Raw genomic sequence first — 13,291 nt, forward strand, 5'->3', positions numbered from 1 at the left:
TCTTCCATATCCTTTTCCACAGTAAATACTGATGCAAAATATTCATTTAGTATCTCTCCCATTTTCTGTGGCTCCACACAAAGGCCGCCTTGCTGATCTTTGAGGGGCCCTATTCTCTCCCTAGTTACCCTTTTGTCCTTAATGTATTTGTAAAAACCCTTTGGATTCTCCCTAATTGTATTTGCCAAAGCTATGTCCCCGTCTTGCCCTCCTGAATTCCCTCTTAAGTACACTCCTACTTTTTTTATACTCGTAAGGATTCACTCGATCTATCCTGTCTGTACCTGACATATGCTTCCTTCTTTTTCTTAACTAAACCCTCAATTTCTTTAGTCATCCAGCATTCCCTATACCTACCAGCCTTCCCTTTCACCCTAACAGGAATATACTGTCACTGAACGCTCATTATCTCATTTCTGAAGGCTTCTCATTTTCCAGCTGTCCCTTTACCTGTGAACATCTGCCTCCAGTCAGCTTTTGAAAGTTCTTGCCTAATACCATCAAAATTGGCCTTTCTCCAATTTAGAACTTCAACTTTTAGATCTGGTCTATCCTTTTCCATCACTATTTTAAAACGAATAAAATTATGGTCGCTGGCCCCAAAGCGCTCCCTCACTGACACCTCAGTCACCTGCCCTGCCTTATTTCCCAAGAGTAGGTCAAGTTTTGCACCTTCTCTAGTAAATGTTTTTAAACTTTTCAGGAATGACAGGATAGTTAGATTCAATAAGGGCAGACTTTATTCCTTCACTATAAACAGAGCCAGTTCTTTACAAGCAGAATTTGCATTGGGTAAAGATACCCCAACCCCTACCTGCTTCCAGAAGGTTCTGTCATACTACTGATACCGATTTAGAATTGGCACCTCCATTAGACGCAAAAACATTCTGATGCTGTTTTGTGTCTTAATTTTGTATATAAAAATTGCAGATCGCGATTAGGTGTAAAAGGAATATCAGAGTAAGGAGCCTTCTGATCTTTCAATGGCTAAACATTAATGCTTAATCATGCTACTTCCTTTCTTGCTCCTACTTTAGCCAATTACTGTCAACTGTATAGCTTCAAACACAGCTTTTGTACTCCCAATACAGTCATCACTTCCTCGAAAATCACACCCATGCTTGTCTGAACTCACTTATTACTGTTCCATCTTCAACCTCCATTTCATTGTATTTAATCTAGTTCCAGATTAATAAAGTAGTCATAAAAACTGTAATATCTCTACAGTGTGTACTTACTTAGAAACATTTCTAATTTAAGTAGCAGGAACAAACAAAAAATGTTACAAAATAATTATTCACCAAACTGACTCCACAGCCCTGACCCTTTTATCAGGTGCTGTTCAAAGACTGAGTATACATTAAAATTATTTGATCATTATACACTTAAATGAACTCCATAATTTCATTTGGGATAACGAATGGAATAAATTCTACTTTTTAACAGTAAATTGTTGAATGTTTGATAGTAAATTGTTTGAACAATGTTTTCAAATGCCCAACTGGAGAATCCCATAATTAATTACAAAGTTAATTTCATCATTTCATGAAATTATAACCAGGAACTGTAAAGAATGAAAAAGGTAAAAACACAAGTTTCACTGAAATAGATATGAGATTCACATTTAACAGCAAGATTTATAAAATCTTATGGAAACTATTATAAAGAAACAAAAATAATAATATGGACATTCTCAGTGAGGCTGTGTGGGTTTCCTGCAGGTACCCCGGTTCATCCCACAGTCCAAAGATGTGCAGGCCAGATGAATTGGCCGTGCTAAATTGCCCTTAATGTTAGGTGCTTTAGTCCGGGGTAAATATAGGATAGGGGAATGGGTCTGGGTGGTTTATTCTTCGGAGGGTCGGTGTGGACCTGTTGGGCTGAAGGGCCTGTTTCCATACTGTGGGGAATCTAATCTAATGAGCGGGCACTCATCCCAGCGGAACTGTTCAGAACACAAGCTGTTAGGTAGAATGTAGAACATTACAGTGCAGTACAGGCCCTTCGGCACTCGATGTTGCGCCGACCCGTGGAACCAATCTGAAGCTCATCTAACCTACACTATCCCATTCTCGTCTCTATGCCTATGCAATAACCAATTAAATGTCCTTAAAGTTGGCGAATCTATTCTGTTGCAGGCAGTGCATTGCACACCCCTTCTATCTCAGAGTAAAGAAACTACCTCTGACGTCTGACCTATATCTATCACTCCTCAATTTAAAGTTATGTCCCCTTGTGCTAGCCATCGCTATCTGAAGAAAAAGGCTCTCACTGTCCAAGCTATCTAATCCTCTGATTATCTTGTATATCTCAATTAAGTTGCTTTTCAACCTTCTTCTCACTAACAAAAACAGCCTCAAGTCTCTCAGCCTTTCCTCGTAAGACCTTGCCTCCATACCAGGCAACGTCCAAGTAAATCTCCTCTGAACCCTTTCCAAAGCGTCTGCTTCTTTCCTATAATGCGGTGACCAGAACTGTACGTAATACTCCAAATGTGGCTGCACCAGAGTTTTGTACAGCGGCATGATGATCTCGTGGTTTTGAAACTCGATCCTTCTACCAATAAAAACGAATACACCGTATGCCTTCTTAACAACCCTATCAACCTGGGTGGTAACTTGCAAAGATCTATGTACCTGGACACTGAGATCTCTCTGCTCATTTGTGCTACCAAGAATCTTACCATGAGTCCAGTACTCTTTATTCCTGTTACTCCTTCCAAAGTGAATCACCTGACACTTTTCCACATTAAACTCTATTTGCCACCTTGCAGCCAAATTCTGCAGCTTATCTATGTCGCTCTGCAACCTACAACATTCTTAGTCACGATCCATAACTCTATTGACCTTCGTGTCATCCGCAAATTTACTAATCCAGCCTTCTATGCCCTCATCCAGGTAATTTATGTAAATGACAACCAACAGTGGATCCAAAACAGATCCTTGTGGTACACCACTAGTAACTGAACTCCAGGATGAACATTTCCCATCAACCACCACCCTCTGTCTCCTTTCAGCTAGCCAATTTCTGATCCAAACTGCTAAATCATCCTCAATCCCATGCCTCCGTATTTTGTGCAATAGCCTAACATGGGACACCTTATCAAACACTTTAATGAAATCCATATACACCACATCGACTATTTTACCCTCATCCACCTGTTTGGTCACCATCTCAAAGAACTCAATAAGGTTTGAGAGGTATGACCTACTCTTCACAAAATTGTGTTGACTATCCATAATCAACTTATTCCTCTGTAGATGATTATAAGTCCTCTCTTATGACCCTTTCCAACACTTTATCCACAACCGACGTAAGGTTCACAGGTCTATGAATTCCAGGGTGGTCTCTTCTCCCCTTCTTGAACAAGGGGACATTTGCTATCCTCCAGTCTCTGGCACTATTCTGCAGACAATGACAATAGAAAGATCAAAACCAAAGGCTCGGCAATCTCATCCCTTGCTTCCCAAAGAATCCTAGGATAAATCCCATCCGGCCCTAGGGACTTATCTATTTTTACACTTTCCAGAATTGCTAACACCTGCTCCTTATGCACCTCAATCCTATCTAATCTAGTAGCCTGCACATCAGTCCACATTGACCTATCTCCTCGACCACATTGTCTTGTTTTAGTGTGAATACCGACAAAAAATATTCATTTAGCGCTTCTCCATCTCCTCTGACTCCCCGCTACAATGCTTAATTAGCCCTAATCTTACTCTAGTCATTTTTTAAAAATTCCTGATAGAGTTATAGAAAGCCTTTTGGTTTTCCTTGATCCTATCCGCCTATAACTTCTCAAGTCCCCTCTTAGCTCTCTCTTTAGTTCTTTCCTGGCTAACTTATAACTAGCGCCCTAACTGAGCCATCACAACTCATCCTAATACAAGCCGCCTTTTTCCTCTTGACAAGAGATTCAACTTCCTTAGTAAACCCTGGCTCCCGCACTGGACAACTTCCTCCCTGCCTGACAGGCACATACTTATCAAGGACCCGCAGTAGCTGGTCCTTGAATAAGCTCATTTCAATTGTGCCCATCCCCTGCAGTTTCCTTCCCCATCCTATGCATCATAAATCTTGCGTAATCGCATTGTAATTGCCTTTCCCCTAGCTATAACTCTTACCCTGAGGTAAATCCCTTTCCATCACTAGAGTGGCTTGGGTGGGGAGAGTGGGGAAGCTTCAGGAGAGGGGATCGGCACATTCTCTCACTCATACCAATCATATACTTGCTTCATTTCAAATAGGAAAAGATTAGTTTCAATGATTTCTTAAAAAAAATTATGAATTCAAGTGGTATTTGCAAAGTACAAATTTCCCAGCTGTATTACTAGGAGTTCACAGAATGCTTCAATGAATAGTGTGGATCTAACCAACTACTGAATGCAGTTGGAAATTGCTGTGGAAATGTGGACTAGGTATGACTGCAGAACATCCAATTCTCAATGGCAGTTCTTGAATGGCTGTTTTAATTTCAAACTATACTGACGTAGTAAGAATGCCATAACAATACCTATTATCGAGTTTTGAGAAGATTTGTAGCTCAGGTTGAGGTTCTGGCTGTAGGTTTGCTTGCTGAGCTGGAAGGTTCATTTTCAGACATTTCATCACCATACCAGGTAACATTTTCAGTGATCCTCCAGATGAAGCACTGGTGGCATGGCCCACTTTATATTTGTGTGTTTAGGTGATGTCATTTCTTGTTCTTTTTCTCAGGGGTGGTAAATAGGATCCAAGTCAATGTGTTTGTTGAGTGTGTTCTGGTTGGAATGCCAAGCTTCTACGAATTCTCGTGCGTCTCTCTGTTTGGCTTGTCCTAGGATGGATGTGATGTCCCAGTCGAAGTGATGTCCTTCCTCATCTGTTGCAAGGATACTAGTGAGAGTGGGTCATGTCTTTTTGTGGCTGGTTGATGTTCATGTATCCAGGTGGTTAGTTTTGTGCCTATTTGTCCAATGCAGTGTTTGTTTCAGTTCTTGCAAGGTATTTTGTAAATTACATTAGTTTTGCTTTTTGTCTGTATTGGGTCTTTCAAGTTCATTAATTGCTGTTTTATCGTGTTGATGGGTTTGTGGGCTACCATGATACCAAGAGGTCTGAGTAGTCTGGCAGTCATTTCTGAGACAAGCCAAACAGAGATGCGTACGAGAATTCCTAGAAGCATGGCATTCCAATTGGAACTCTATCAACAAATGCATTGACTTGGACCCCATTTACCACCCCCTGAGAAAAAGAACAGGAAATGACATCAACCACCCAAGGAAACCTAATCACAAACAAAGTGGGCCATGCCATCAGTGCTTCACCCGGAGGCTCACTGATGTTACCTAGTATGGTGACGAAACGTCTGAAAAGAAAACTTCCAGCTCAGCAAACAAACCTACATCCAATATCTATTATATTCACAGGTTAGCAAAACTAGCTCTGAAATCTCAGATTTCTTCAACCTTTTGAATGCTATAAATCGTAAGTTTTACAATTAAACTTTACTGGCATACACTAAAGAAACGTTTAGATATTTTCAACTTCTTGACATATCCTTACACCCAAAGTGTCAGCAGTTTTAGGATTAACAGAAAACTAATAAAAGTGCATGCATTTGTCAGAAGAGAATAAGTTTTAACAAAGTTGGAAATACCTAAACTATGGCAGATGGTTCCAATACATCACAGTTTTCTATTTCAAAAGCAGTTTTCTCATACTGCATAAGAAGCTGGCTGCAGATTTGATTTCCCTTCTTCTCAATACTAAGTTTCCATACAGCAAGATTTGAAATAAAATATTGTTTTTGTGTTTAAGTTATGGAACATACCCAATAAGCATTGAAATCTAAGTTTAAAAATCAAGTCTTCTCTTTAAGTCTGTGGTTTCATAATGAAAAGTCAGACAGGTCTCAAACTCATTTCTGCAGTCACAGGGGTGGGGGGGTGCAGGATCGAATTGAAACTTACAGAATACTGAAAGGCCTAGGTAGAGTGGAGGTTGGGAAGATGTTTCTATTCGCAGGACAGGCTTGAACCCAAGGGCACATTCTTAGTATAAAGGGAAGATCCTTAAGACCAGGGTCGAGGAGAAACTTCTTCAGCCAGAGTGTGGTGGATATTTGGAATTAATTGCCACAGAAGGCTGGAGCCTAGGTCATCGAGTATATTTAAGTCAGAGATAGATAGATTCTTGATTAAGAGGATCAAAGGTTATGGGGAAAAGGCAGGAAAATGGGATTGAGAAGCATATCAGCCACAATTGAATGGTGGTGCAGACTCGATGGGCCAAAAGGTGTAATTTCTGCTCCTATGCCTTATTTTCTGTTTCTCTTTCAGATTTACAGAATCCAAAATATCTTGACCTCCAAACCCATAGTCTAAAGGATGAAAGACAAAGGAGTTGAAAGACACTTGTAACTTCAAACCTTAACTAAATCTTGATTCAGCATAGCTTTGCAAGCAAAAGTTGACTATCCCTGAACAAAGTCAAAAATCTCATGACACCAGGTTATAATCCAGGTTTATTTGAAACTGCAAGCTTTCAGAGCCCCCATTCCTCCCTGAACAGTGAGGTCTCAGAATCATCTGCCATTATGTACGATGCCTTCTTCATACAGTTTTCTATTATTAAAAGATTCACCTTTTGCTTTACAAGGACAATATTAAAGAGTCTGATTGTAATGTAACAATTCCAAATATAGTCAAATAAATGCCAAATTAACCCTTTGAGGACAGCAACAATAACCGTTTCCAATTTTTAAAAATTCGTACATGGGACCAGAGTGTCATTGGCAAGGCCAGCATTTATTGTCACTGAGATGATGATGTTGAGCTGTAAATGTAAGGTCTCCTGCGCATTAAATATTCCAGTGCCTTTGCTTCTACAAAATTCGGCAAGAACTGACCATAAATCCCACTAATGGGAACATAAATAGGTCCTAACCATTTCAGCACCACTGCCTCTGAGGAGTAGGAGAAAGTTCTACGTTTTCCTTTAAGACCATCACATTAAGTTTTGAATCAGATTTTGTAAATTGAAAATGGACAAAAGTATTTGAGGGAAAGGCAACTACTTGCATTAACTGCCACCAAATCAGTTAAAAAATTGAGTGTCTTACTCATCAGGAAACAAGACAAAAGAAAGCCACTCACAAGGAAAGAAATACATTTTTGATAAATAGAAAGGTATCCCTAGTTTGTCTGGGCAACATTAAGATCTTGATTATTTTCCTTCAATAATTTGACCCACTGCTGATTTTGTTTAGCCACGTTACCATTGATCTCCTGAACCCTCAAAGACTTTTTGTATAATAGACTATTAAAAAAACAGATGTTAAATTTTAATACGCTTCAGTTAATAGTTTCCATACCTGCTATTAAAACATAAATAAAAGCAGCTGATAAATTGTTAAATTTACAAAATCTGTGTCTTAATACAGCTGAAAGAGGGAGAAAAGAGAAAAGCTCAAAGGGTTAACATGTGGGAAACAGGAATAATCAGCACAAACCAAAAAAGTAGAATACTTGAACGGCAAATGGCCTTGCTTGACAAAATGTGATCACTAAAGGTCATTATGCTATTCTCATGTTATTCAACAGTGAAAAGATGTTAGGACTGTTAAAAGGGAAGCATTATTTAAATAAGCAATGTTAATAGTAACAGCTGAGCAAGAGGGGCTCATCTTTTGGAATGCACAACGCATACCCATTTCAATTCACTTTATTCTATCCCCATTTTGTTTCATTGTGTAGCTTCTTGAGCACAGCTGGAATAATCCTCATTTAGCTCTCAGACCACTTCTAAACCAGATACAGTAAAGCTACAGAAAAAAATTCACAACCACAACTCAAAATAAACAGGATATATATGTTTGAGATTTTGTTAAAAATAGCAGCATCAAAATTCTGTATAGGTTTTTTTCCCAAGTTTTGTAAAAGTTGTTAATCTAGTCTGTAAATAAAAGTCTAATGATGAATTCTTCATCCCCTCAGTATGGAAGATTACATAAAACAGAAGCATATGAACCTCAATTCCATCTAACAAACTGTCTTGAAAACAGATGACCTTGCATTCTTTTTCCACGCGTGGGAGGCAAAGAAATTCAAACTTTGTATTCTACTTCATTAAAACAAAATGTTTCCCGATTTCACTTCTAACAGCCCAATTACGATTACGCATACCCTTAACTTCCTTATCCTACACTCAACTGCCCAACTAAACAACCTCTTAATTCAAAACTGATTTGAGGCTACTTAACACAAAAGTTTGAAGATTGAGGAATAAAACTTTATTGCTTTGTCTTTCAGATGTCACCCACGTTATTAGTCAAATAAATTAATTAGCAAAATTGGTGTGAACATCTCTCAGATAATAGGTCACAGACATCCAATTTTCTTTACTAATGCAAATTGTATTAATAAATGGTTTACAGCAGAAGTTTTGAAGCCCTTTTTCAAATGACCAAGTTTGTATTCAAGTCTACTATGAAGTTGATTAAATGTAAAGTTGCCAATTTTAATCTGTACGCAGGTCAACTTGACAATATAATCTGCTTCTGCATCAAATTACTGACGGTGTAAGTTCCATTATAACATACCAGACGTCTGAAAAGGGTGAATTTCCATTGGTGGGTTATTCCATGAGAAAGTGATCACTGCATGACAGGTCAAATTGCTCCTACTGTGCTAATGTTTTTATGGCAAATTTAAAGTTTCAACCATGGTATAATAAGAATAGAGCTTGGATATACTCATGAATCTCAAGAGTGTGGTGCTGGAAAAGCACTCGAGGAGCAGGAGAATTGACGTTTCGGACAAAGCCCTCCTTCAGGAATCTCATCAATTCTCCTGCTCCTCAGATGCTGCCTAACTTGCTGTGTTTCTCCAGCATCACACTCTCGACTCTGATCTCCAGCATCTGCAGTCCTCACTTTCTCCATATTTATGAACCTGTCTGTCTACATTGCACTGAAACTTTTTTACAATATGCAGTTTCACGTTCAATTATTCCACAATTCAAAAAAAGTTGTTTGAAAGGTTTTTTTTTGACATATTCAACTAAGCATTCCAAAAAATAACTTGCCCATTTTTGAAGTGAAAAGAAAAGCAAAGATTATAGTTAGAGCAAAATCCATGCAAAAGGCATGGACACTCCTACAACACTTGCTGGCATCCTTTCTGCCCCTTCTTACTTGAGCCCAACTGAGATGGTACTTAACCACGGATCTGCCGCAGTCCTGTGAACAGGAGTGCAGCGGAGAGAAGGGAAAGGGTACAGAGGTCACGGAGACACCCCTGCGAATCTGTAACATGGAAGGGACAGTGTAAACAATGGCATGCACATTGACAGTAATGAATTTTTACAAAATAAACCATGCATGTAACTTGTTAAAGCCAACTTGCATTACGTAGATAAATAATGGTTAAACAATCTCATGCGGAAGTAGTCAAACAAAAGCAGTCATCTTGAGTCAGATCTAGTAGAAGATTACGAATTCTGTTAATGCAACGTGCATACTGAACTATTGAAACAAATCAGCACAAGTGAGGAAACATTCAAGCAAAACTTTGTGATGAAGCAATGTGACTTCCATTATTTATCTTTTCTCAAACAACAGTGAACATAAATGATTAATTAACTTAATTATGTTGTCATGATTTAATTAAGCTTGATCACTTTTCTAGATAATTTGAGCTATTAGCAATTATCAGATGAAAATACTTTTAGAAAAATTGTTTCAACTACTTGAAATTTTTGATACATCTATGATCTGTATGTGCAAATCCAAAATGCATGATTTCAAATATCTTTAAGACAGTACAATTTCATTCAAATTTTTAAATGTACACCTTCAAATATTTATGTCTCCAAAGCAGTTATTTCAGTACAAATTTTATTTTCGGAGGGCATTAATTCTGGAAGTGACTCCCGTAGCTTTTGTTCTAGGTACTAGATTGACTACAGCCATAGATTCCTAAATATGTTGAGATAATTAGTGAATGGGTCTTGGACTCAGTTCATTTTCAAAATTTACAACAATTTTTTTTTCCCTAGCCAAAGCAAGGGGACAGAGCCAATTCAAAGACTTTAGACAGCAACTTTCACGATAACTGTCTTAAACATGTTTGGTCAATCCAGTGTTAGAAATTAGCAGAATTTGTAATTTGAAAAAGTAATGTGATTTCCTCAATTGAAAAAGAGCTTAACTACATAATTAAATTCAATTAATTAAGGTAATGGTAGATATTTAAATTCAGCTAAAAGAATCAAAAAAACAGTGGTTCCCAACAAGAAAACAGAAGTGAAACAAAAATTCTCACTTGAATATTTTGATTTTACAGATAACATAGGAACACCAAAATAAAGTATTCTATTCTGCAAATTGCACACAAAAGCTAGGACCAAAAGTAGTGCTAATTGCAGCATCTGTAAAATTAATTCTTCAATGCTACAAACATCTGCAAATCTCTTTCCTGATAGAACAGTTTAAAATTCCCACATGTGTGTTAGCTATGGCCACTTTATGGTATGAATAAAAGCATTATACAGACTTAAATGCTGAGTACAAATTGTCCAACAGCCCATCTGCCCAAAAAGCAGCTCACCTACAAATTATAATCAGAAATCTGTACTGCAGTTAGGGTTAGAAGATAAAATATTAGTTAATTAAAAGAAAAACTTTTTGTCAAAATTTGGCATCATAAAAATAAGACAGTTATAGCACTACTGCTTATGGTGTCTATTCTGAAGAGATATTATAGCCTTGTTCATATGGATTGAGCAGTTCATACATTCATAGAGATGTACAGCACAGAAACAGATCCTTCAGTCCAACTCATCCAATGCCAACCAGATATCCTAACCTGATCCAGTCCTATTTGCTAGCACTTAGCCCATGTCACTTTGAACCCTTCTTATTCATATACCCATCCAGATGCCTTTTGAATGTTGTAACTGTACCAGCCTCCCCCACTTCCTCTAGCAGTTCATTCCACACACGCACCACCCTCTGCGTGAAAAAGTTGCCCCTTAGGCTGCTTTTATATCTTTCCCCTCTTGCCCTAAACTTACGCCCTCTAGTTCTGGACACCTCCACCCCAGGGAAAATACCTTGTCTATTTACCCTGTCCACACCGCTCATGATTTTATAAACCTCTATAAGGTCACCCCTCAGCCTCTGACCCTCCAGAGGAAACAGCCCCTGCATATTCAACCTCTCCCTATAGGTACCTATAGCACTGGCAAAATCCTTGTATATCTTTTCTGAACCCTTTCAAGTTTCAGAAGATCTTTTGATAGGAAGGGGAGAAGAATTGTGTGCAATATTCCAAAAGTGGCCTAACCAATGTCCTATACAGCCGCAACATAATCTCTCAACTCCTGTACTCAATGCTCTGACCAATAAAGGAAAGCACACTAAACGCCGCCTTCACTATCCATCTACCTGCAACTTCACTTTCAAGCAGCTATGAATCTGCACTCCAAGGTCTCTTTGTTCAGCAACACTCCCCAGGACCTTAGCATTAAGTGTCTAAGTCCTGCTAAGATTTATTTTCCCAAAATGCAGCACCTTGCATTTATCTAAATTAAACTCCATCTGCCACTCTTCAACTCATTGGCCCATCTGATCAAGATCCCGTTGTAATGAGATAACCTTCTTCGCTGTCCACTACGTCTCCAATTTTGGTGTTATCTGCAAACTTACTAACTATACCTCCTATGCTCACACCCAAATCATTTATAAATGACAAAAGGTAGTGGACCCAGCACTGATCCTTGTGGCACTACACTGGTCACAGGCCTTCACTCTGAAAAGTAACCCTCCACCACCACCCTCTGTCTTCTACCTTTGAGGCACTTCTGTAACCAAATGGCAAATTCTCCCTGTATTCCATGAGCTATAACTTTGTTAACCAGTCTCCCATGAGGAACCTTGTCGAATGCCTTACTGAAGTCCATATCGATCACATCTACTGCTCTGCCCTCATCAGTCAACTTTGTTATTTATTCAAAAAACTCAATCAAATCCGTGAGACATGACTTCCTATGCACAAAGCCATATCAACTATCCCTAATTATTCCCCCCCTTTCCAAACACATGAAAATCCTGTCCCTCAGGATTCCCTCCAACAACTTGCCCACCACCGATGAAAACAATTATGGCACTTTGAAATGAAATCAGTATTATAAAACATTAACTCACATTGCAATCTAAAGACTGAAGTCTTGTAGTAATGTCATCAGCAGCCTGTCCAAAAGATTTCTGTCCAGATCTGGTTTCGTACATGGATACAGCTTGCCGATCACGTCTACTTGTGCTTGCATGGGGAGCAAGGTCCTGTCGGTCACTGGTAGTTGGTGACGGATGCAGACTAGGTGTTTGTTGTTTCATTTGTGCATTTTCTGTCTGCAGTTTGTTAATCTGAAATGCAAACAAAAATGGATCCATAACGCCTTAAAACAATATTGCAATATTGAGTATGGACCTACCTTCATGCATAATTTAAACATTTGTTTTATTAAAATTGGTGAGAGCAACAGAGTATAGGAAAATGTGGAGAACTAGAACTGTGACTTTGTATGTGACAAAATAGTTTTATATTTCATATTCATATTGACATCTTCAGCAATGATTACTAAATATTTCCATGGTTGTGCATAAATGTTCCATCGTAACCATTGTTTTCTGTCCGGTGAAACAGGCCAAATCGGCTGCGATGATTAATACTATCTGAAGAAACTATTAAATACTGAAAAGAAAAATTATTTACAGGACATATTTAATTTCTCAATTTCCCACATGGAAAACTAGCAAAATGATTACATCAGAATAGCTGATCAAGGTAAGCAAGGGATAAAACTAAATTAGTCACTACTAAATATCGAGGAAGTCGTTTTATTTAAAACATAGAAGGATGTCATTTGGTTCTGGCTCATAAAAAGCAATCAACTTAGTCCCAGGCCCCCAAAATAACTAAAAAAAAACCTTGAATACCTAGAAGAGAGACTGTGCAGTTAAACAGGAACAAAATAGTTAAATTATTAGACCTTAAATCTGCTTGATGTCTTGCTAATTTATTAAGTCTATTTATGAAGACTAACTACAGGAATATTCACACCTCAGTTAGATGTTCATGGTGTATCTTATTTGCATATTACACACACTAATGATGCTCAAAACTACAACGTTATACAAAAAATAATTGGTCAGAAGCAGTTGAGAGAGAAATTAGGGCAAATTCAGTTTAGATTAGATTAGATTACTTAGATTAGATTACTTACAGTGTGGAAACAGGCCCTTCGGCCC

The 13,291-nt window shown here is 38.3% G+C and overlaps 1 protein-coding gene across 1 annotated transcript in view; it reads right to left on the bottom strand.

Moving 5' to 3' along the window:
• git1 (G protein-coupled receptor kinase interacting ArfGAP 1) overlaps positions 1 to 13,291 on the bottom strand; it is a 218,084-nt gene that overhangs the window by 10,658 nt on the left and 194,135 nt on the right. Inside the window, exons 17-18 of the mRNA XM_043718410.1 lie at positions 12,188 to 12,406; positions 9,176 to 9,286 (exon numbers count right to left, since the gene is read on the bottom strand). Coding sequence (XP_043574345.1) covers positions 9,176 to 9,286; positions 12,188 to 12,406 — 330 coding nt within the window. The remainder of the gene's footprint in view (positions 1 to 9,175; positions 9,287 to 12,187; positions 12,407 to 13,291) is intronic.

The sequence above is a fragment of the Chiloscyllium plagiosum genome, chromosome 28, assembly GCF_004010195.1.
Source record: "Chiloscyllium plagiosum isolate BGI_BamShark_2017 chromosome 28, ASM401019v2, whole genome shotgun sequence".
In the NCBI taxonomy this organism is placed as follows: Eukaryota; Metazoa; Chordata; class Chondrichthyes; order Orectolobiformes; family Hemiscylliidae; genus Chiloscyllium; species Chiloscyllium plagiosum.